The 26,491-nt window shown below is 45.2% G+C and overlaps 1 protein-coding gene across 1 annotated transcript in view; it reads right to left on the bottom strand.

Moving 5' to 3' along the window:
• The window catches only part of KIAA1522 (KIAA1522 ortholog), a 65,711-nt gene extending 58,279 nt beyond the window's left edge, over positions 1–7,432 (bottom strand). Inside the window, exon 1 of the mRNA XM_040424586.1 lies at positions 6,768–7,432. Coding sequence (XP_040280520.1) covers positions 6,768–6,942 — 175 coding nt within the window. The 5' untranslated portion in view covers positions 6,943–7,432. The remainder of the gene's footprint in view (positions 1–6,767) is intronic.
• Between the last annotated feature and the right edge of the window lie 19,059 nt (positions 7,433–26,491).

Here is a 26,491-nt window from a genome sequence, read left to right as displayed (position 1 = left end):
GCTATCAGTGGCCACACTGCAACATTGTGTATGTTAAAGGGGTTTTCCGAGACTTTTTTACCGATGATCAATCCTCTGGATAGATCATCACTATCTAAATGGTGGGAGACAGATACCGTTTGTGATGGCACCGATGGTTGCAGTAGCACTGCGGCGGCTCACCAAGCACAGAGCTTCAATGGGGCCGAGCTGCATCTAGGCCATGTGACTGATGAACATGACATCACATAGTCTGGGCCGGGGATCAGCGACCTTCGGCACTCCAGCTGCTGTGAAACTACAATTCTCAGCATGCTCTATTAATTTCTGAGAGTTCTTAGAAGAGTAGAGCAAGTATGCATGCTGGGAGTTGTAGTTTCACAACAGCTGGAGTGCCGGAGGTTGCCTTCTCAAACTGCTGATCGGAGGGGTTCCTGGTTATAGGACCCTCAACGATCAGATACCGATGATCTATCCAAAGGATAGGTCATCAGTTAAAAATCCCAGAAAAACCCTTTAAAAGATGCACCAATGAAGAAGCAGATGCGCCGTTCCTTTTTCTTGAATGATGGGGGACTCAGCAATGGTTGACCTGAACCTACACATTTATATATAATGACTACAAAGACATTGCTCCTAAATATTAACTAGAGAACCAAGATGATGAAGATGTTGGTCTACATGCTGGTAAGACAAGTAAGTTTAATATGCAGGTATCTGGTCCCATAAGACCTGGTATGCTTGTGGTTTTTGTTGAGGACGGTACAATCTGCCATGTAAACAATGTCAGATGTCCAAACATTATTACGTCACTCTGTAGTTACAATTAACAAGGTTATGCCTACTGTGTTTTCCTCTCCCAACCACAAAGACAGCTGAGTCAGAAGGACATGTCCTTGTACAGCGTGTGACCCATCGCAATGGCTGATCGCGACACCAGATAGGAAGGAATTCCTGGGAAGTCTAATAATGTGGTGGGGATTTCAGAAGGCAGGGTTCCGAGTAGTGGTATCAATTCCCACCATTTCCAGAGCTGCAGCTCTGGACCTCAACTCCAGTCTGTGTTTACAGGCAGCAGCAGTGACATAGCTGTATGCAGCATGTGACCGCTACAGCCAATCACTAGCCTTAGAGGTCTTGAGCTTTATACCGCTGAGACCAGTGACTGGTTGCAGTGGTCACAACTACATCGTCACTGCTACGGATGTGTATATACAGACTGGTCTGACTGCCATCACCTGTTTCCAGAGGCAAGTGCTGCGGCCTCTTCCTAGGCTAGTGACATCACATTCATCAGTCACATGATCTAGGTGCAGCTCAGATCTATCCAAGTGAATACCAAGCACAGCAGCTATGCAATGGACAGTGTTGTGCTTGGTAAGTTCACTGAAGGGCTGTGGCCTCTTTAAACAGTTGATCAGGGGGGTGCCGGTATCGGACCTCAACCGACCTGATATTGATGATCTATCCTGAGGGTAAGTCATCAATATCAAACACACAGAAAAAGCCTTTCAGGGTTGAGTATAGTATCTTTTTTTTATTTTAACACTTTGGCTTTGGAGCGTTTTTGAAAAAAGTCAATAAGACCTCTGTAGACATCATTATAAATCCAGATGTTTGGATGGCTGGCGCTTTGGGTTTATTCAGTCCCGGTCTATAGTGTACAATGCCGTATAATTTGTAGATGGGGCTAGTGGCTGTAGTACCAGTCAAAAAGAGGAAGGGCATCTGTTAGGTGCTGAACTTTAAAGGGCACATCCATTTTTGTGCCCATTTGTTTACTCCCATGTATCCCATGCAGATAGTCTTGTAGAAACCATTCCTTCAGAAGTTGGGAATGGTTTGAAGGGACTATCACTGCAGAGTCAGACTACCCAGGGTTTGATTGTAGTATGCAACCATGGTGATACATAGGTCTGCATAGGAGATGTATACGCAAAACTGTAGGACATTATCAGTTCCCTAATTTTGTATTTTAGATGTATTACAGCAAAAAAAAGTTTCCTAAGGGAGACATATCTTTTAAACTAGGCTATCAAGACAATGTACATGATAATGTGCATCACAAATGACCATTACTGACAAACAAAGTCCAAAAATGTATAATTTTCTTCTCGCCAAGCTGTTATATGACAAAGGGGAACATGGTTGGCTTTGATGAGAAAGAATTCATAATGATATGTTCCTGAACATATAAACATATTAAAGCGATACCTCTTTGAGATGACCACCTACATTTGCTTTGAAACGTCGTCTTCTCAGGTGGTGGTCTTCTCAAACATGATGGTCAGCATGCATACTATAAATATGGTGGAAGTTACTGAGAATTCTGGTCTGGATAGTGGAGTGATCTTCTCACAGAGATGGTGTTTCTAGGAGGTTTAGCATTCTAGTAGCAGTTCGGATGTGCTTGGACTAGCAGAACATGTTACGAGCTGCAGTTTAGTTCCTGACTAAGCCAAGCCAGCCAACTCTGTGCACATTCCACATCACTAGCTGGATCAATAATTTCCAGGCTATAACTTTCCACACAACCGATGGCATGTTCACCGTAACAAACTCAGGCAGACTGGCACAAAGTAGGCACCAATATAGTCATTTTAAACATATTTAGTGCCGGACTGGGGTGCCTAGGCCGGGTAGGCCCAACCAGTAAAATTTATTTTGGGGTCCCACCGTATGGATACTTTCAAATATTACCTGCTCCTATAGCAGCAAGATGCTACCAGATGACTGAATATGGGGGTCCCTGCAGCAACTTTTAGAAGGTAGGTCCTGGAAAAGAGGACACTGGCTAGCTTTCCTCTATACCTAGAAGTCATCTCAGCTCTGATCGTGTCTATAATAAACTGGGGAGTTTCTTTAATAATCTATCAAGTTTTTTTTATATGAATATAGGCTGGTGGAGGTGCTGTACATTGAATATATGTATGTAGTGCAGTAAGTCTACTGTGTTATGTGCCACTTGTGCAGGGGGTGGGAGACTAGGGGCGCACCTTGCTCAGGGGTCCACATGGGGATTCACCTGCACCCCTGTGGGCCAGTCCGAATCTGACTATGATCAGTGACTGCAGCTTAGCTGCATTGTGTATAAGAGGTCCTGTACATTGAATATATGTATGTAGTGCAGTAAGTCTACTGTGTTATGTGCCACTTGTGCAGGGGGTGGGAGACTAGGGGCGCACCTTGCTCAGGGGTCCACATGGGGATTCACCTGCACCCCTGTGGGCCAGTCCGAGTCTGACTATGATCAGTGACTGCAGCTTAGCTGCATTGTGTATAAGAGGTCCTGTACATTGAATATATGTATGTAGTGCAGTAAGTCTACTGTGTTATGTGCCACTTGTGCAGGGGGAGGGAGACTAGGGGCGCACCTTGCTCAGGGGTCCACATGGGGATTCACCTGCACCCCTGTGGGCCAGTCCGAATCTGACTATGATCAGTGACTGCAGCTTAGCTGCATTGTGTATAAGAGGTCCTGTACATTGAATATATGTATGTAGTGCAGTAAGTCTACTGTGTTATGTGCCACTTGTGCAGGGGGTGGGAGACTAGGGGCGCACCTTGCTCAGGGGTCCACATGGGGATTCACCTGCACCCCTGTGGGCCAGTCCGAATCTGACTATGATCAGTGACTGCAGCTTAGCTGCATTGTGTATAAGAGGTCCTGTACATTGAATATATGTATGTAGTGCAGTAAGTCTACTGTGTTATGTGCCACTTGTGCAGGGGGTGGGAAACTAGGGGCCCACATTGCTCAGGGGCCCCACCGGGGCATTCACCTGTACCCCTGTGGGCCAGTCCGAGCCTGCACATATTTGTGCGTTAAACATTGTGCCTGGAATCCCACATATCCTCTATATGTACGACAACAATAGCTCCGAGCAGATGCTGACTGTTGCTAACCCCACCCAAGCCAACATATTGTGCTCAGTTTGGCAGGTCGCACTGTAATTATACAATCTCAGTACACACAATGGGAAATGAAAGACATGTTGTATCCAGTTAAATGAAGATTTCTGGAACAACTCCTGCAAACAAACTTCCAGCTGACATATCCCAGCGCCGTGATCTGTGATTTCACTCAGATACACCCAGCATGTGGAACACTGCTCTGGGGAAAATGGGTGTGTGACATATCCAGGAAGGAAAGCGGCTGTGCGTGGTGTGAGGGAATCTGTGGAAAATCCCATGCGTGTTACAGGACGGACATGGCTTATATGTGCCACTTGTATGTGAGGACAGGGACGCAGAGCCATATCCTAGGCAGCAGGATGTCATGGTATGTTCTCCACCGTCGCTAGCACCCTCAGGCTACATCACTGTGTTGACAAGACAGTTTCATGACAGAACTGTTGTGTATGACTGCCATGAATCTTCTGTGACCACCTGACTGAGCAGACGCTGAGTAATCCTGGTAGTCACATAATGGGCAGCATGCATTATATATATATATATATATATATATATATATATATATATATATATACACACACACACACACACACACACACACACACACAGGCAGGCTACTAAACATTACATCTCTGACTAGAAAAACATGGTGGAAACCAATGTGGAAGCAATTATAGCCTATTATAATGATGTCTGGTACTAGGAAAGATGGCTGACCACCACAATGGCCGACAAAACAGTCCTCATAGGCATTTTCTACAAAATCTCTATAGTCGTGAATGACGAGTCTGCCTAGCTAGGTGGTAATACATAATCTGCCCATATATTTCGGCATAGTCACGCGTGCTGTCAACAAGTGTAGGAAAGCTAGGCGACATCTTAAAAATCTGAAATGGAAGCCATATTGGTCTCATCCACCTTTCCCAGAGCAACTTGACAGAAGAGGACAGCTCGAAAGTTTGCATTTTGGCGGGAAATGGCCTTTGTATTGGAAATGTACTGCTTTCTGAAGAAAAATGTATATCCCGCAGTGGTATGAATGCACATGTCATGACCCACCCTACACGCCTGTATATAACGCCATACAAGCCTGAACGTGGGCCTATATAGCCTTAGGTGGTCTACACTTCTCAGTAACGTGAGCCTTTAAGATCATCATAATATGTTATATGCACCCTAGCAAGACCTATGAGGCTTGGAAGTCGCCAGTGCCATGGTTTACTGTCAAGTTGTCAGTACCCACTTTCACTCCTTAGGGGGGAGTCAGGTTTTCAAAAATATACCGTATATACCTATATAACACCCCCAGTAGTGGGAAAGGGACAGTGGCAGCGTAATGTCCCATGAACGGATCAGCCAATAGTTGTAAGCAGCAGCAACATCTCCTTAGTGACTTAAAGTGCTGCACAATGGCGAACCTGTGACATCATCAACCTATGGAAGAAACAGAACGGTCACCCCATTCAAATGACTGGTGGCATGCATTAAAGGGGTTGTGTCACTTCAGCACATGGCATTTATCATGTAGAGAAAGTTAATACAAGCCACTTACTAATGTATTGTAATTGTCCATATTGCCTCCTGTGCTGGCTGGAATCATTTTTCCATCACATTATACACTGCTTGTTTCCATGGTTACGACCACCCTTCCTCACTCTAGCAGTGGTGGTCGTGCTTGCACACTATAGGAAAAAAGTGCCGGCCTCTCAGGTGGCCATGACCATGAAAACTCACAAAGGCTTGTGCTTTTCTCTATAGCAGGCATCCTCAAACTGCGGCCCTCCAGCTGTTGCAAAACTACAACTCCCAGCATGCCCGAATAGCCTACAGGTATCAGCCCACAGCAGGGCATTGTGGGAGTTGTAGTTTTACAAACAGCTGGAAGGCCGCAGTTTGAGGATGCCTGCTCTATAGTGTGCAAGCACGGCCACTGCTGATGGATTGCAGGGTGGTCGTAACCATGGAAACGAGCAGTGTATAATCTGATTGAAAAATGAATCAAACCAGCAAAGGAGCCAATATGGACAATCACAATACATTAGTAAGTGCCTTGTATTAACTTTCTCTACATGATAAATGCCATTTGCTGAAGTGTGACAACCACTTTAAGTACCTGACAAAAAAATCCCCTTTAAGAAGGAGTCCAATATTTGTGTTGTGGGTCTGTACCCTTCAATGTCCCACGATGCCTGGCATGACATGTTGGTCATTTGTGACAGCTTTTGGCGTAAAGAAGCTGAAACATACAACTATTTCACCAAACCCCTAATGTCATCACAAAAGGTGGAGTCCCTCGGTGGCATTTCTTCACAGGTGTGCGGCTGTAGCCTTGGCACACAGAGATGTGCCCTATACTGTAGATTTTTAGGGTAACTGTGAAGCGGGTGGTCATGTTAGTCAGTGCCTAGCCCAGGTAATTCTTACACAATCACTCACACTTATCTGCAAAGTCACTGACAGAAAACTGCTGGACGCCGCCATTTTCCTGCCAACTGGTTACTTATATACTCGTAAAGAAAGTAGTGATGTAACCGACGCCAAGTTCAAGCAGGAGTCATGCACTGGCATTAGTGCCATCCCTGAGCTTACATGATATAGAAATACTATGAGGCTGGCTGCACCAGCTGCAGGCACAGACACTGCTGGGAGGCCTGGCACTCTCTCATGGGTATGGCAGTGAGGCCTGGCACCTCCACCACTTATACAGGATGCAGTTGCAGCCTAAGAACTTCTAGCACTGTCCATACAGGACAAGTCATTGCCCAGGTTTGCTTGGCACAGGCTACATATCAAGATAGTACCACCAACCTGGGCACTGTACAAAGCATATGGATAAAGGCTGTGCCCACTACCCTTCCATCTAATTCTCTTACCTTTGCCCTCCGGCTGCTTGACCTCTGACTTTTTCTTCTTGCGCCCCCGTAGCCAGGTCAGTGCCCGTCGCAACGTGCCAGGTTTGTGCTTTTTCTTCTTGGGCTCCAAAGCGCCCAGATCGGGGACGGGGGGCGCGGGGTCGCGATCTGGCATGAGGGCGGTTTGGGTAGACATGGCTCAGAAGGTGGGGGGCATGGTGCCACCGGGGCTGCCAGGCTGCTTCATCTGGTGCACTAGTGAGATGCTGGCGGCTCCTTTCTGCAGCCTCCACGTGCCGAGGCAGCGGTGTAATCCCCCGCGGAATAGCAGCACGGGGCTCCAGATGCCCCCAGTGTCCCGGGCTGTCTGACTTGTGTCTCCCCGCTGCCTCTCTGCGGGCTCCTCCTCCCAGGGCTTCCGCATTCCAGCCCCGGAGGCGGAGCCCGGCACACCTGGGACACCGGGGACACCGAGCCTGGGACGGGAGGCCCCGGTCTGGTCGCTGCTGGTATATGGGCGCCAGACTATGGAGCCTCCTCCGCCCTCATGGCGCTGTGTGCAGAGCTCGGTTTCTCTCATCCACCCGACAGGTGCCCCTGCTCCATACGTATCTAGTCACAAGGTGACAGCAGACACGTAGTCACGACCATCATCACGTGTACAGGACGGCGCCCATGTATATGCCATGTACATATGTATGGGCAATCGGTGCAGTCAGCCTAGGCAGGGTCTTATTAACCCATTGTGCACAGGCTCCTCCCTCAGTAAACATGATGACCCGTTGTCATAACATTGGGCTTGAACTGAAATCGCTTCCAGCTACATGAGAACAGCCTGAGAGAATAGAGCTATTGTGAGGCGCAGAGAGGGCTGGTCACAGAGATACACAGTGTGCAGTCTGAGGTATACACATATACCGCTCCTGGTGACAGATATACTACAGCCTGGTGACAGATATACACATATACTACAGCCTGGTGACTGATATACACATATACTACAGCCTGGTGACAGATATACACATATACTACAGCCTGGTGACAGATATACACATATACTACAGCCTGGTGACAGATATACACATATACTACAGCCTGGTGACAGATATACACATATACTACAGCCTGGTGACTGATATACACATATACTACAGCCTGGTGACAGATATACACTGATATACACATATACTACAGCCTGGTGACAGATATACACATATACTACAGCCTGGTGACAGATATACACATATACCACAGCCTGGTGACAGATATACACTGATATACCACAGTCTGGTGACTGAGATATACACTGATATACCACAGCCTGGTGACAGATATACACATATACTACAGCCTGGTGACTGAGATATACACTCATATACCACAGCCTGGTGACAGATATACACTCATATACCACAGCCTAGTGACTGAGATATACACTCATATACCACAGCCTGGTGACTGAGATATACACTCATATATTACACAGCCTGGTGACAGATATACACTCATATACCACAGCCTGGTGACAGATATACACTCATATACCACAGCCTGGTGACAGATATAAACTCATATACCACAGCCTGGTGACAGATATACACTCATATACCACAGCCTGGTGACTGAGATATACACATATAACAAAGCCTGGTGACTGAGATATACAGTCCCTGACAAAAGTCTTGTCGCTTCTCTATTTTGTAGAAACTCCTGCTATTAACCTGACTTTTAATTAATCAATTGGTGTTAGAAATAGCTCATATGAAAAGCTAAAGCCCTCCCAAATGATGTTTAATGCACTGAAATAAATTAGTTTCACTGAAAAAAGATCTATCATTTAATCAAGACAGAAAGGTTAAATTTTGGCAAGACAAAAGTTTTGTCGCCTTATACAGAAATTGAACAAGTTTACTGCAAATCCAAAAATATGTCAGCAAATTAAGTAGTGGTGCTGTGAGATCCAAATTTAATATCTTCCATGCGGTTTGGTAAGGATTCATACAATTTATTTATGAAGTCATCAGGAATAGCAAAGAAAACAGTCTTGCATGCCTCCCAGAGTTCATCAATATTCTTTGGTTTCGTCTTCCATGCTTCCTCTTTCATCCTACACCACATGTGCTCAATGATGTTCATGTCTGGTGACTGAGCTGGCCAATCCTGGAGCATCTTGATCTTCTTCGCCTTAAGGAACTTTGATTTGGAGATGGAAGTATGCGATGGAGCACCATCCTGCTGCAGAATTTGGCCTTTTTATGGTTGGGAATATAAGAGGTAGCTAAGATTTCTTGGTATTTTAGACTATTGATGTTGCCTTCCACCCTGCAGATCCCTCGCACACCCCCATGCTGGATGTAACCCCAGACCATGATTTTGCATCCACCAAACTTCACAGTTTTCTGGGTAAATCTCGGCTCCATGCGGGTTCCAGTAGGTCTCCTGCAATATTTGCGGCGACTGTGGTGTAATTCAACAGAAGATTCATCTGAAAAATCCACCTTCTGCCACTTTTCCAGCGTCCATCCTTTTAGCAGGCAGTGGCCCTTGGCAAATGCCACACGGTTTTTCAATTGTCTTTTGTTTAGTGCTGGCTTATGGGCACTGATTCGACCATAGAGGCCATTTCGAGACAGAATCCGACAAACTGTTCTGGTTGACACAGGGACTTCAGGTGACCAGGTCTCGTGGAGCTCTGCTGCAGTGGAAAATGGGCTGGCCTTGGAATTTCGAGCCAACAAACGGTCCTCTCGAGCAGTTGTCTTGCTGGGTCGGCCTGACCTTGTCCAAAACGTCTCCAGTCTCTTCAAATCTTTTTTTTATCCTCTGAACTTGACGCTGAGACACATTGAAGGTGTCTGCCACATCAGCAGTGGATCTGGTCTTCAGCCTCTTGATAATCAACACTTTAGTCTCCGGGTGAATCTTAGGCATGTTTGCAGAGGTCTAGTTGCAGTTGATACACACCTGAGACCTGATTGATCCATTATTAGTCACAGGTGAAGCTCATATGACAAGGCGACAACACTTATGTCTTGGCAAAAATTGACTCAAATGGGCTTTACCAAGCTGTGAATATTAGAATACTTTTTGTCAGTTTCGTTTTGCACTGAAACATTACAAAAGCTGTTGGGATTAAAATGACCCATTTCTTGTAACAAAATCTTGATTAGAAATATATTTTAGCGGCACTTCAGGTCAATTTGTACACAAGCGACAAGACTTTTGTCAGGGACTGTACACTCATATACCACACAGCCTGGTGACTGAAATATACACTCATATACCACAGCTTGGTGACTGAAGTATATACTGATATACCACAGCCTGGTGACTGAAATATACACTGATATACCACAGTCTGGTGACTGAAGTATATACTGATATACCACAGCCTGGTGACTGAAGTATATACTGATATACCACAGCCTGGTGACTGAGATATACACTGATATACCACAGCCTCGTGACTGAAGTATATACACTGATATACCACAGCCTGGTGACTGAAGTATACACTGATATACCACAGCCTGGTGACTGAAGTATATACTGATATACCACAGCCTGGTGACTGAGATATACACTGATATACCACAGCCTCGTGACTGAAGTATATACACTGATATACCACAGCCTGGTGACTGAAGTATATACTGATATACCACAGCCTGGTGACTGAGATATACACTGATATACCACAGCCTGGTGACTGAAGTATACACTGATATACCACAGCCTCGTGACTGAGATATACACTGATATACCACAGCCTCGTGACTGAAGTATATACTGATATACCACAGCCTGGTGACTGAGATATACACTGATATACCACAGCCTCGTGACTGAGATATACACTGATATACCACAGCCTCGTGACTGAAGTATACACTGATATACCACAGCCTGGTGACTGAAGTATATACTGATATACCACAGCCTCGTGACTGAAGTATATACACTGATATACCACAGCCTGGTGACTGAGATATACACTGATATACCACAGCCTGGTGACTGAAGTATATACTGATATACCACAGCCTGGTGACTGAAGTATATACTGATATACCACAGCCTGGTGACTGAAGTATAGACACTGATATACCACAGCCTGGTGACTGAAGTATAGACACTGATAAACCATAGCCCGGTGACTGAAGTATACACTGCTATACCACAGCCTCGTGACTGATATACACGTTGATATACCACAACCTTCTTACTGACATATACAGATACACCATAGCCAGTTGACACTGATATACACAGCTTGGTGAGCGAGAAATACACTCATATACAACTGCCTGGTGGCTGAAATGTGAGGACAGTATCCTGGACCTGGCCAGCATCTGCTGCAAGCCTCTGTACTTTTATAAAAAGCGTTGCATGAATAAATGTATCATGTGCGCCATGCAATAAGCATGTGTTTTTTCCCCCAAATGCAGTGCAGCCACGATGTTTCTGCCATTGTCGATGACCACCTTGCCCAGTTGGAGTTGGTGTGGAGACAGCCAGCGGGATGCTGCTTGATGCACTTTAGCAAGTGATCGAATGTGTGGCAACGCATCACTTTACACAAATGATAGGAGGGAATAGGAGTGACGCTCTGCTCTTCTGTTGGGGAAAGGAGGATGTCCATGGAGTAGGCGGATAAGTGCCTGATGTTGGAACCAGACCACAACATATGTGGAGGTGGAGGAGTGGGCCATCACCACTGATGACATCTGTGTGCTGTCTGCATTTTCGGCAGACCTTTAGAAATGAATACGTCCGATGCAATCTGCAAAAATTTTAGGTCGGACATAGAGCAAAACTACAGTCGTGTACATGAAGCCTTAAAGAGGTTGTCCGGGTTTTTTCTATTAATGACCTATCCTCAGGATATATCTTCAATATATTGGCGGGGGTCCGACAACTGCCGATCAGCTGTATGGGGAGACAGCGCGTGCAGTGCACACGTGCAGTCTCTTTTCTCTTCCTGTATGTCTATGGGACAGCAGCAGCGGACAGGAAGAGAGAATGGAGATGGCACTAGCTCCCTATACAGCTGATCAGCGTCAAACCCCAGCCGATCTGATATTGATGATCTATCCTGAGGATAGGTCATCAATAGAAAAAGCCCAGACAACCCCTTTAAATGGAGGGAAAGTTGTGCTGTCTACAAACTACAGGAAATGAAGACGCCTAGCAAAGGTAATGGCAACAATCAAGAAAAAAAAGAGTCTTCCAATGGCTTAAATCAGGCATCCTCAAACTGCGGCCCTCCAGCTGTTGCAAAACTACAACTCCCAGCATGCCCGTACAGCCTACAGGTATCAGCCTACACTGGGGCATTTTGGGAGTTGCAGTTTTACAACAGCTGGAGGGCCGCAGTTTGAGGATGCCTGACTTAAATTGATGTTTAGTGAGTGCAGCTAGCCCTATGGACAAGCCCCAAGAAGGTGTAGTCAGTGCACTGGTGGACTGAAGAAAGTGCTGACAAAATGGTGGGTAGAAACCTTGCTTTCCAACTGTATCTTGATGGTGGTGAATTGTACCTTCAGAGTTATTTTTTTTAATCCATTCTGCAAAAAATTGGAGGCCTTCAGGCAGCTAACAGTAACAACCTCAGTGGAAATCCTAGGTTTACCAGGATGTTCTTGCCAGCTTCCAGCTCATGGGATGTAACTTGTGTGGATGAGGAAGAAGAATTCCCTTCTGGGAGAGAAGGTCCACAACGCCTGGCAGTTTCCACAACTTCCCATCAAAAGTGACCAATGGAACCACTAGGCTAGAATGGGAGAATGGCTGTGATCTCTGTCTGCTTCTCAATAATCTTCCTAAGTACTCTCGGCACTAATGGAAGCTTTGGCAATACATACACAAGCTTCTCCTCCCAACTGATCGATAGACTGTCTGTCGCTAGGGCATAGTGAGGGCAATACAGAGATCCTTTGTATTCTCCTCTGTCACCATGACGTCTAGAGTCTAGGGTCCTTCCACTTCATCATTGAAAGAATATTGTAGAGTTGAGGCTCCACTCCTCTGGATGAAACTCTTTGTGCCAGTCTGTTTGTTGATGTATACCTTTGGTCATCAAGCATTTGGTGATTGCACAGGTAAAGTTGACAGACCTGAGATCTTTCAGGTTGGATGACAAATCCTTCTTCTTGTGCCACATTTTGTGGACCCTCTTTCCATATGCACATCCCAATCCCAGGCGAGGCATTTATAGTGAGGACTCTCTGAGGCTGGGGAATCAGAGATTTGCCCTGTTGCAGATGCTGGGGGTTTAGCCATTACTTCAGCACTTATCTAGGCTCTTGTGACATCTGTTCCAAAAAGTTCCAAAATTTTCATGGCATAGCAAAATGACACTGTGGTGACTCGCCCCCTTAAGGATTGCATCTTTCCCTTCTGAAGACAACTTGATTGTTAACTGATAAAGTTTATGATGAAATCAGGTATTTGGGATTATCTGTGAGTTCTTGTAGCTGATCAGGAAACCATGCTTTTGTAACAACTGCATGATTATTTGTAGATTCTTTGGAAGATGCCTTTACTCGCCAAACTTTCCATCCTTAGGGACCCTGTTAGGGTCCAGTCACACGTCTGTAAGTGTTCTGCGGATCCGCAATTTGCACGGACACCGGCAATGTGCATTCCGCAATTTGCGGACCGCACATCGCCGGCACTATAATAGAAAATGACTAATCTTGTCCGCAATTGCGGACAAGAATAGGACATGTTCTATTTTTTTGCGGAAATGGAAGCGCGGAAGTGCGGATCTGCAAATGCGGATCCGGACAGCACATTCCGGCCCCATTGAAAATGAATGGGTCTGCACCCGTTCCGCAAAATTGCGGAACGGATGCGGACCCATTTTGCAGACGTGTAAATGGACCCTTAGAGTAACTTGGACCTTGGTAAAAACTCTCGGAGCAGCTGACATGCCGAAGGGCAGGCAATTCAATTGCAGATGAAGAATGTCTGAGTTTGTATGTACTGTGACTCTGGGAAATTTCCTGTGTATGGCATAGGCTACTTTCACACTAGCGGCACGGACCTCCAGCAGGCTGTTCTGTCGGGTGAACAGCCTGTCGGATCCGTCCTGCCGCTAGTGAACGTGTGCCCCCGGACTACCGCCCCGGCCCCATTGACTACAATGGGGGTGGGGCGGAGGCACGGCGAGAGGCTGCCGGAATAAATGTCGGACATGTTTTAGTTTTATTCCGGCAGCCTCCTGCCGTGCGCTGCCATGCCTCCGCTGGAACTCCGCCCCGCCCCCATTATAGTCAATGGGGCCGGAGCGGTAGTCCGGGGGCACACGTTCACTAGCGGCAGGACGGATCCGACAGGCTGTTCCGTCGGGTGAACAGCCTGACGGATCCGTCCTGCCGCTAGTGTTAAAGTAGCCTAATATGGGGATGTAGATAAATATCCGTCAGATGTATTGTGGCCAGAAAATCGTTTTTCTCCAAAACCCCATGACTGATCGAATAGTCTTCATTTTGATTTTCCTTTTCACCAGGAACTTTTCTCTGAAGATGATTATTCTCTAATACGGGAACCCTCTCAACTCTGCTTAGCTTCCCACTTTAGGCAGTGGTTGGGCCTGTTCAGGCCGGAGAGGCTGCAGACACATAGATAAACTATGTTAAAATGAAGACAAAAAAATTCCCTGGTTTCATTTTATTTTGCAGAGAATAACGTCTATGTGATGAATAGGTAGTGCAGATATCAGAAGCTAAGTCATCTGGTAAAGGCTGCTGGCATTCCCTGAAGTGTATGGATTTCCAAGACCTCTTTTTGCCGTAACCATGTTATAACGGAAAGCCATAACGGAATACATAACGCTGATGGGAACCCACCCTTACCTGGGTAAGCAGAGGGCACAATTTGCTGGCTGAGAGCCACATTAGACTGAACTGGAAATCATATCACCATCATATCTGACACAACACCAGGTAATGTGCAGTAGACTAGCCATAGTCTCCCTTACTTACCTTGGTAAGCAGTGGGCACAGGTTGCTGGCAGCATCATACTGAGCTGGAAGTCATATCGCCATTACATCCGGCATAAGACCAGGTAACATACAGCAAAGTGAGAGCAGCAGAGTGATCATAGCTATGATAAGTGCACAGACATGGTTTGCCTTACTTACCTTGGTAAGCAGTGGGCACAGGTTGCTGGCAGCATCATACTGAGCTGGAAGTCATATCGCCATTACATCCGGCATAAGACCAGGTAACAGACAGCAAAGTGAGAGCAGCAGAGTGATCATAGCTATGATAAGTGCACAGACATGGTTTGCCTTACTTACCTTGGTAAGCAGTGGGCACAGGTTGCTGGCAGCATCATACTGAGCTGGAAGTCATATCGCCATTACATCCGGCATAAGACCAGGTAACATACAGCAAAGTGAGAGCAGCAGAGTGATCATAGCTATGATAAGTGCACAGACATGGTTTGCCTTACTTACCTTGGTAAGCAGTGGGCACAGGTTGCTGGCAGCATCATACTGAGCTGGAAGTCATATCGCCATTACATCCGGCATAAGACCAGGTAACATACAGCAAAGTGAGAGCAGCAGAGTGATCATAGCTATGATAAGTGCACAGACATGGTTTGCCTTACTTACCTTGGTAAGCAGTGGGCACAGGTTGCTGGCAGCATCATACTGAGCTGGAAGTCATATCGCCATTACATCCGGCATAAGACCAGGTAACATACAGCAAAGTGAGAGCAGCAGAGTGATCATAGCTATGATAAGTGCACAGACATGGTTTGCCTTACTTACCTTGGTAAGCAGTGGGCACCGTTTGAACACATTGGTTCATACAGAACTGGAAGTTACACCTCATCACATCCACCATCACACAGGTAATTCCATACATGTAAAATATTATCCACTCCCCTCTACCTATGCTCAGGAACGCAACATAGACAGCCATAGGCGTCAGTTTGTCTGTATAAGGGGTGGATAATGTGCTGCAAGAGGTGCAATATAATAAACATCAGAAGGACCATCTGCTGCACCTTCAAGCTAAGGGACAGAGACCACTCAGTATGCCAACAGGATCCTCTGATTTCCTTATGTTGTAAGACCATGTCTCCATCATGACAAAGAAAGAAATAAAAATACACTGGCTCTTTCCTCCTGCTCAGCTTTATAGGGGCAATGGTGATTCACTGATCATTACTGCTTATTAACCTGTCTCTGTCTGGTAGTACTTAGGGGGCTTTAAACCATTTGTGCTTGTGCTGATGTAGGACATTCAGGAAGGACTAATATACCACAGCCTGATGACTGAAATATACACTGATGTACCACAACCTAGTGACTGAAATTCACATATATATATATACATGCTGTACACAACCTGGTTACTGAATTATACATTGATATACTTGTAACCACTGTGCACAGCCTAGTGACTGAAATGTACACTGATATATCCCACTGCACACAGCCTGGGAACTGAAAACTGATATGCACACTATACACAACCTGTTCACTGAAATATACACTGATATACCCCATGTACACAGCCTAGGCATTTGAATATACACCGATATGCCCAATGTACACAGCCTGAGCACTGCAATATACACTGCGTGCAGAATTATTAGGCAAATGAGTATTTTGACCACATCATCCTCTTTATGCATGTTGTCTTACTCCAAGCTGTATAGGCTCGAAAGCCTACTACCAATTAAGCATATTAGGTGATGTGCATCTCTGTAATGAGAAGGGGTGTGGTCTAATGACATCAACACCCTATATTAGGTGTGCATAATTATTAGGCAACTTCCTTTCCTTTGGCAAAATGGGTCAAAAGAAGGACTTGACAGGCTCAGAAAAGTCAAAAATAGTGAGATATCTTGCAGAGGGATGCAGCACTCTTAAAATTGCAAAGCTTCTGAAGCGTGATCATCGAACAATCAAGCGTTTCATTCAAAATAGTCAACAGGGTCGCAAGAAGCGTGTGGAAAAACCAAGGCGCAAAATAACTGCCCATGAACTGAGAAAAGTCAAGCGTGCAGCTGCCAAGATGCCACTTGCCACCAGTTTGGCCATATTTCAGAGCTGCAACATCACTGGAGTGCCCAAAAGCACAAGGTGTGCAATACTCAGAGACATGGCCAAGGTAAGAAAGGCTGAAAGACGACCACCACTGAACAAGACACACAAGCTGAAACGTCAAGACTGGGCCAAGAAATATCTCAAGACTGATTTTTCTAAGGTTTTATGGACTGATGAAATGAGAGTGAGTCTTGATGGGCCAGATGGATGGGCCCGTGGCTGGATTGGTAAAGGGCAGAGAGCTCCAGTCCGACTCAGACGCCAGCAAGGTGGAGGTGGAGTACTGCTTTGGGCTGGTATCATCAAAGATGAGCTTGTGGGACCTTTTCGGGTTGAGGATGGAGTCAAGCTCAACTCCCAGTCCTACTGCCAGTTTCTGGAAGACACCTTTTTCAAGCAGTGGTACAGGAAGAAGTCTGCATCCTTCAAGAAAAACATGATTTTCATGCAGGACAATGCTCCATCACACGCGTCCAAGTACTCCACAGCGTGGCAGGCAAGAAAGGGTATAAAATAAGAAAATCTAATGACATGGCCTCCTTGTTCACCTGATCTGAACCCCATTGAGAACCTGTGGTCCATCATCAAATGTGATATTTACAAGGAGGGAAAACAGTACACCTCTCTGAACAGTGTCTGGGAGGCTGTGGTTGCTTCTGCACGCAATGTTGATGGTGAACAGATCAAAACACTGACAGAATCCATGGATGGCAGGCTTTTGAGTGTCCTTGCAAAGAAAGGTGGCTATATTGGTCACTGATTTGTTTTTGTTTTGTTTTTGAATGTCAGAAATGTATATTTGTGAATGTTGAGATGTTATATTGGTTTCACTGGTAAAAATAAATAATTGAAATGGGTATATATTTGTTTTTTGTTAAGTTGCCTAATAATTATGCACAGTAATAGTCACCTGCACACACAGATATCCCCCTAAAATAGCTAAAACTAAAAACAAACTAAAAACTACTTCCAAAAATATTCAGCTTTGATATTAATGAGTTTTTTGGGTTTATTTAGAACATGGTTGTTGTTCAATAATAAAATTAATCCTCAAAAATACAACTTGCCTAATAATTCTGCACTCCCTGTAGACTGATATAACCACTGTCCACAGCCTGGGCACTGGAATATACACTGATATACACAATGTATGCAGCCTGACCACTGAAATATACATTGATACCCATTGTACACAGATTGGGCACTGGAATATATACTGATATACACACAGTACATGGTCTGGTCACAGATATGTACACCACCTAGTCACTGAAATATATGCTATTTTACATATATCTTCTGTGACACAGTGAGAGGTTTCGTCTGGGAAAACAGGTATTTTCCTCCCAGCATGTGCTGCTGGGCTGATTTACAGCCAGGTGAGGTCAAATACCAGACCGGATTTTAAGTGTCGGTCCGGGTTTTGGCAGCACCTGACTGTCCTTAAATAGGCAGCTGGGCTCAGAAGCCATGTCTCTGTGTTGGGATCTGGGAACCTTGTGTCTGGATGGAACTAGGCAACTGGGCTCAGAAGCCATGTCTCTGTGTTGGGATCTGGGAGCCTTGTGTCTAGATGAAGGCTTGCTACCTCTTTGGCACGAAAACAGGTTGGTGCTGCTATCAGCAAGGACTCTTTGAGGCAGAATTGCTGCATGGTGTGAATTACCACCAACACCGCAAGGTGACTTTTTGCTTGTTTATGACTGCTTGTTTTGTCACTTGCCTAAAGTGTGAATAAAACACTGAACTGTTTGATCCAAAGAACTTGTTGTTGCCCCTATACTGCGTCCACTAATCCTGTCTACCAGAGCGAGTCCCCACAATTCACAGGGCCATCCATGTTGTGTCAGAGGTTTTCATGGATCTATAGACTTTAGTGGAGGTGTTTGGGGTGCATCACAGACCAAAGCAGTGCATGTCTTCATAGTTTTTCCACTCCCTGGAGTATGAATAAACACATTCAAATCTATAGATACATGTGCTGTCCATGGAGAACAAGGACAGGCCACGTCTGTGATTCACTGACATGTGAAAGAGACCTGACCCTGATTAACCCTTTCATGACCAAGGGTCATTGATGCCCCAGTGTCCAGGTCAAAATTTACAAATCTGACATGCGTCACTTTATGTGGTAATAGCTTTGGAACACTTTTATTTATCCAAGCCATTCTGAGATTGTTTTCTCGTGACATATTGTACTTCATGATAGTCATAAATTTGAGTCAATATATTTCACCTTTATTTATGAAAAAATCCCAAATTTACCAAAAATCTTGAAAAATTCTCAATTTTCTAAATTTCAATTTCTCTGCTTCTAAAACAGAAAGTCATACCTAATAAAATATTTATTACTTAACATTTCCCATATGTCTACTTTATGTTGGCATCATTTTGGAAATGTCATTTTATTTTTTTAGGACGTTAGAAGGCTTAGAAGTTTAGAAGCAATTCTTAAAATTTGTAAGAAAATTTCCAAAACCCACTTTTTAAGGACCAGTTCAGGTCTAAAGTCACTTTGTGGGGCTTACAAAGTGGAAACCCCCCATAAATGACCCCATTGTAGAAACTACACCCCTCAAGTTACTCAAAACTGATTTTACAAACTTTGTTAACCCTTTAGGTGTTCCACAAGAATTAAAGGAAAATGGAGATGAAATTTCAAAATTTCACTTTTTTGGCAGATTTTCCATTTTATTACATTTTTTTTCTTTAACACATTGAGGGTTAACAGCCAAACAAAACTCAATATTTATTACCCTGATTCTGCGGTTTACAGAAACACCCCACATGTGGTTGTAAACTGATGTAAGGGCGCACGGCAGGGTGCAGAAGGAAAGAAACGCCGTATGGTTTTTGGAAGGCAGATTTTGCTGGACTGGTTTTAGATGTCATGTCCCATTTAAAGCCCCCCTGATGCACCCATACAGTAGAAACTCCCAAAAAGTGACCCTATTTTGGAAACTAGGGGATAAGGTGCCAGTTTTATTGGTACTATTTTGGGGTACATATGATTTTTAATTGCTCTATATTAAGTTTTTTGTGAGGCAAGGTAACTGAAAAATGACTGTTCATCTGATAGGGTAGATCATGTGATATTTTTATAGAGCAGGTTGTTACGGATGCAATGATATCAAATATGTCTACTTTCTTTGTTTGTTTCAGTTTTACATAATAAAGCATTTTTGAAAAATAAATTATGTTCTTGTGTCTCCATTTTCTGAACGCCATATGTTTTTTATTTTTATGCCGATTGTCTTGTGCAGGGGCTCGTTTTTTGAAGAAAGAGTTGAGGTTTTTATTGGTACCATTTTTGGGTACATAGGATTTTTTGATCATTCATTATTACTCTTTATGGGGCAAGGTGACCAAAAAATTGGCTGTTTTGGAACAGTATTTATTTATTTATTTTCACTGCGTTTATCTGAGGGGTTAGGTCATGTGACAATTTTATTGAGCAGATCGTTACGAACGTGGCAATACCTAATATGTATACTTTTCTTATTTATTTAAGTTTTACACAATAATAGCATTTCTGAAACCAAAAAAATGATGTTTTAGTGTCTCCATAGTCTGAGAGCCATAGCTTTTTTATTTTTTGGGCGATTGTCTTAAATAGGGTATCATTTTTTGCGGGATGAGGTGACGGTTTGACTTGTACTATTTTGGGGGTCATAAGCCTTTTTGATTGCTTGCTGTTGCACTTTTTGTGATGTAAGGTTACAAAAATGGCTTTTTTGGCACTGTTCTTTTTTTTTACGGTGTTCACCTGAGGGTTTAGGACATGTGATATTTTTATCGAGCAGGTTATTACGGATGCGGCGATACCTAATATGTACACTTTTTTTATTTATTTCACTTTAACACAATGATAGCATATTTGAAATAAAAAATTATGTTTTAGTGTCTCAATGTTCTAAGAACTATAGTTTTTTTATTTTTTGAGCGATTTTCTTATGTAGGGTCTAATTTTTTGTGGGATGAGGTGACTGTTTTATTGGTACCATTTTGGTTGATATAAACCTTTTTGATCGCTTTTGTGATGTAAGGTGACAAAAATGGCCTTTTTTACACAGTTTTTATTTTATTGTTTTTATGGTGTTTATCAGACGGTGTCTATCATGTGATATATTTATAGAGACGGTCGTTACGGACGCGGTGATACCTAATATGTGTAGTTTTTTGGGGGGTTTTTCATAGGAAAAGGTGCAGATCACTATGGCGAAATACATATACAAACGGAAAATGCAAATGTGATCGCACACTACATCCAGCACTCTGCCCTCCATGCTGGATGAGACATTGGTTTATATTTTGGCCAAAGCATAGTAAGCCACTCACCGCGTCAAGGTCGTCTCAATTGAGTGGTCCCTAACTCTTGTTCCTACCTGTTCATGGGCCATGACAGCCACATAAAATCCAGGGAATGCAGGTCAGCATGCAAGCCAAGTACACTTTGCTTGTAACCCCGTCCGGTGCCATTACAGCTTTCATCGGATCCAGGGATGCAAGTACCAACATGCATGCTGAACCCACCATATACTTCTCCTGGAGCCAGATGGCTAATGGTAGGTTCTATATAAGCAGATTCAGTTTTATACTGACTTTAAAACCAGCCTCCAGGACAGATTAACTGGTCAGGTGTGCTTGACTCAAAGGAGATCGCCACGCCTCCAATATATGCTACAAAGAAAAAAATGGGGGGTTGAGTCAGCACAACCTGCCTGCAGGTGCACATCACTATGGCGAAATACATATACAAACGGAAAATGCAAATGTGATCGCACACTACATCCAGCACTCTGCCCTCCATGCTGGATGAGACATTGGTTTATATTTTGGCCAAAGCATAGTAAGCCACTCACCGCGTCAAGGTCATCTCAATTGAGTGGTCCCTAACTCTTGTTCCTACCTGTTCATGGGCCATGACAGCCACAGAAAATCCAGGGAATGCAGGTCAGCATGCAAGCCAAGTACACTTTGCTTGTAACCCCGTCCGGTGCCATTACAGCTTTCATCGGATCCAGGGATGCAAGTACCAACATGCATGCTGAGCCCACCATATACTTCTCCTGGAGCCAAATGGCTACTGGTAGGTTCTATATAAGCAGACTCAGTTTTATACTGACTTTAAAACCAGCCTCCAGGACAGATTAACTGGTCAGGTGTGCTTGACTCAAAGGAGATCGCCACGCCTCCAATATATGCTACAAAGAAAAAAATGGGGGGTTGAGTCAGCTGTGGCTGTCATGGCCCATGAACAGGTAAGAACAAGAGTTAGGGACCACTCAATTGAGACGACCTTGACGCGGTGAGTGGCTTACTATGCTTTGGCCAAAATATAAACCAATGTCTCATACAGCATGGAGGGCAGAGTGCTGGATGTAGTGTGCGATCACATTTGCATTTTCCAATTTATTTTTTTAATTTTTATTTATTTATTTTTACTTTTATTATTTTCACTTTTTTTTTATCAAGTCCCTCTTGGATCTTGAAGATCCAGTGGGGCTGATGGCTGTACTATACTTTGCAATGCTCTTGCATTGCAAAGTATAATATATCAGATGCCCTTTAGGTGGCAACACTGGACGCTTTTGCAAAGCGTCCGGTTGCCATGGCAACCATCGGGCGCTGCCATCGCAGCACCGCAGCCCCGATGGTGGAGAGAGGGAGCCCCCTCCCTCTATTAACCCCATGGATGCCGCTGCCGCGGCATCTATGGGGTTACAGCAGAGTGTCAGCATAGAGCTGACACTCTCTGCTGATGGCGGCGGCTCAAGAATGGAGCCACCGCCATCACACACAGCAGGGGGACCGCATCAGAGGCAGGGGGCAGCGCTGGAAATGGGGGGGGGTACGGCTAGCATTGAGGGAGGCAGCACAAATGGGGGCAGGAGGAATGTATGGGGCGGGGAGGGGGCGGACCGCATCAAGGCACTGGGCAGGCTGCATGAATATGGAGATGAGCGGGGGAAACTGCTTCAGGGGCAGGCGGACACAAGGGGGGGCTTGGAGGCGCACAGGAAGGGGGCACAGATCGGGGGGCACGAGGACACTACCTGATTTCAGGCTCTGATCTGCAGAGCGCAGATCAGAGCCTGAAACTGGCATTTTTTCACTGCCGCGATCCGATTGGTTAGTCTGCATAGACTAACCAATCGGATCGATTGCCGGCAAGGGGCCACTCTGATTGGTCCCTTGCCGGCATTACTGAACTGTGTGCTGTCCGTGACAGAAGCAGGACAGGGGCAGAAGCTTTAATCCAAGCGTTTTGCAGCGCTTGGATTAAAGCGCTGGCTTGACGTTTATACACGTGGTAGCTGCACGGGGCATGTGCAAATATCACGTATATAAACGGATTGCAGTCGGGAAGGGGTTAATACTGGTGCACTTTAGCAATTAATTTCTCTACTCATATAAGTGAACAGGATCCGTTGGCCTTCATACTGTACCATAATGCCAGTGTTAATGCAGCCTACTCAAAATTAAAGGGTTGCACGGCTTAACAAGGCACATGAATCATCATTGGTTGCCTGAATTTTCCTTAAACTAAAAGTCATTGATGCAATTCCACAATCCCACCTATGCAGAAGAATAAAGGTCCTAATTATAATTTAATGAATTTTATGTTAATAAATGTTTAAAGGGACACTGACAGGGCCAATAAGCATATTGAGGTATATATATGGCAGTACAGGTCTTATAATGGGTATTACAATCATCTAAGTATCCCCCCTGTCCACATTATACATACAGTAAACTCAAGTTTTATAACCTGCTCCAACGGTCTTCAATCTGCCCAAGGGGCGGCGTTTCACCTCTCTTGCGCCCAGTCAGCCTCCCCCAACTGCCGCTTTGAAGCGCCGCCCAGCTCATGAATATTCAGTTTGCTGGGCGGCTTCTGCGGTCCCCGCTCTGAAGCGCTGCGCTTAACAGTGCCCTGCGCATGCGCCGGATCTTGTGAAGTCGGTAAGCGCCGCCCAGCGAAGTGAATATTGATGAGCTGGGCGGCGCTTACTGTACCGGACTTCACAAGATCCGGCGCATGCGCCGGGCACTGTTAAGCGCAGCGCTTCAGTGCGGGGACCGCAGAAGCCGCCCAGCAAACTGAATATTCATGAGCTGGGCGGCGCTTCAAAGCGGCAGTTGGGGGAGGCTGGCTGGGCGCAAGAGAGGTGAAATGCCGCCCCTTGGGCAGATTGAAGACCGTTGGAGCAGGTTATAAAACTTAAGTTTACTGTATGTATAATGTGGACAGGGGGGATACTTAGATGATTGTAATACCCATTATAAGACCTGTACTGCCATATATATACCTCAATATGCTTATTGGCCCTGTCAGTGTCCCTTTAAGCTACTGACCAGTTTCAGTGACAAGGTAACATACTGCACAACCCTATAATATGCTGACTACTGCATCTACCTCTATGGTAGCCAAGTGCTATACACAGCAGTCTCATGGAACTGAATGGAAAGATGGTCCAGTATGTGATCTCCTGGCTAAGAAAGCCAAGTGCTATAAACAGCAGTCCAATGGAACTGAATGGAGAGATGGTCCAGTGTGTGATCTTCTGGCTCCAACGATGACTTCTCGACATAGACATCATAGGCGTGCGCACAGGGTGTGCCTGGGCACACTCTAATCAAGCTGACTCGAGGTTCTGTCAGGGCCGGGAAGCGCTGAAAGCGCTATACTCCCCTCTTCCTTTCTGGTCCTCGGTGCGCCACTGTGAAGGCTGCGCACAGTGTGAGGCCACGCTGTGACCTCACACTATGCGCGCCCACACAGCAGACTGTACAAGATAGTGCGGGTCTGTATGTATGCATGCAGAGTGTATTTGTGTATATGTACAGTACAGACCAAAAGTTTGGACACACCTTCTCATTCAAAGAGTTTTCTTTATTTTCATGACTATGAAGGCATCAAAACTATGAATTAACACATGTGGAATTATATACATAACAAACAAGTGTGAAACAACTGAAAATATGTCATATTCTAGGTTCTTCAAAGTAGCCACCTTTTGCTTTGATTACTGCTTTGCACACTCTTGGCATTCTCTTGATGAGCTTCAAGAGGTAGTCACGTGAAATGGTCTTCCAACAGTCTTGAAGGAGTTCCCAGAGATGCTTAGCACTTGTTGGCCCTTTTGCCTTCACTCTGCGGTCCAGCTCACCCCAAACCATCTCGATTGGGTTCAGGTCCGGTGACTGTGGAGGCCAGGTCATCTGGCGCAGCACCCCATCACTCTCCTTCATGGTCAAATAGCCCTTACTTTCAAAGTTTTCCCAATTTTTCGGCTGACTGACTGACCTTCATTTCTTAAAGTAATGATGGCCACTCGTTTTTCTTTACTTAGCTGCTTTTTTCTTGCCATAATACAAATTCTAACAGTCTATTCAGTAGGACTATCAGCTGTGTATCCACCTGACTTCTCCTCAACGCAACTGATGGTCTCAACCCCATTTATAAGGCAAGAAATCCCACTTATTAAACCTGACAGGGCACACCTGTGAAGTGAAAACCATTTCAGGGGACTACCTCTTGAAGCTCATCAAGAAAATTCCAAGAGTGTGCAAAGCAGTAATCAAAGCAAAAGGTGGCTACTTTGAAGAACCTAGAATATGACATATTTTCAGTTGTTTCATACTTGTTTGTTATTTATATAATTCCACATGTGTTAATTCATAGTTTTGATGCATTCAGTGTGAATCTACAATTTTCATAGTCATGAAAATAAAGAAAACTCTTTGAATGAGAAGGTGTGTCCAAACTTTTGGTCTGTACTGTATATGTGTATATAATATATACATACACACGTGCGGCGTGTGTGTTTGTGCTTTAGGGTGCACACCCTAATGCAATAGGCTGGGCACGCCTATGATAGACATATGTGACACTTCACAATCACTGGCTGATGCAGTTCACTGCTAACGTCAGTCATGGGCGTAGGAAGCGGGGGGGGACGGATCCCCCCCAGGAAATAATGCGGGGGGGACAGGTATGGTCAAATCCCCCCCAGCGGCAGCGGGGCAATGTGTGCGGCGGCGGCGGGGCAGGCACTGAGATGAGCGCTTCCATTGTGGAAGCGAAGCGCTCATCTCCATGGTGATCTGTTTCTGTTTGTATCGCCGTCCTCAGGACAGCAATACAAACAGAAGGCTGTGCGGAGGAGCAGGGCAGGGAGGTGTGTCCCTTTCCTGTTCCTCTGATAGGCTGCCGGCACTACTAGGCCGGCAGCCTATCAGAGGCCGGCGTAGGCGGCGCGATGACATCATCGCGCCGCCTGAGCCGTACAGCGCTGGAGTCGGGACACAGTGACAGGCCGGAAGAGGCCTGCATCGCATCGCTCCAAAGAGGTAAGTATAAGTGTTAATTTTTTTTCTTTTAATATATACAATACTTTGTTTTACTGGCACTTGATTGGGGGGGGGGGGGCTATTACTGGCACTTGATTGGGGGGGCTATTACTGGCACTTGATTGGGGGGCTATTACTGGCACTTGATTGGGGGGGCTATTACTGGCACTTGATTGGGGGGGCTATTACTGGCACTTGATTGGGGGGGCTATTACTGGCACTTGATTGGGGGGGCTATTACTGGCACTTGATTGGGGGGGCTATTACTGGCACTTGATTGGGGGGGCTATTACTGGCACTTGATTGGGGGGGCTATTA

Source organism: Bufo bufo, chromosome 3, assembly GCF_905171765.1.
Source record: "Bufo bufo chromosome 3, aBufBuf1.1, whole genome shotgun sequence".
NCBI classification, from domain to species: Eukaryota; Metazoa; Chordata; class Amphibia; order Anura; family Bufonidae; genus Bufo; species Bufo bufo.
This window is presented reverse-complemented; position numbering and strand designations above follow the sequence as displayed.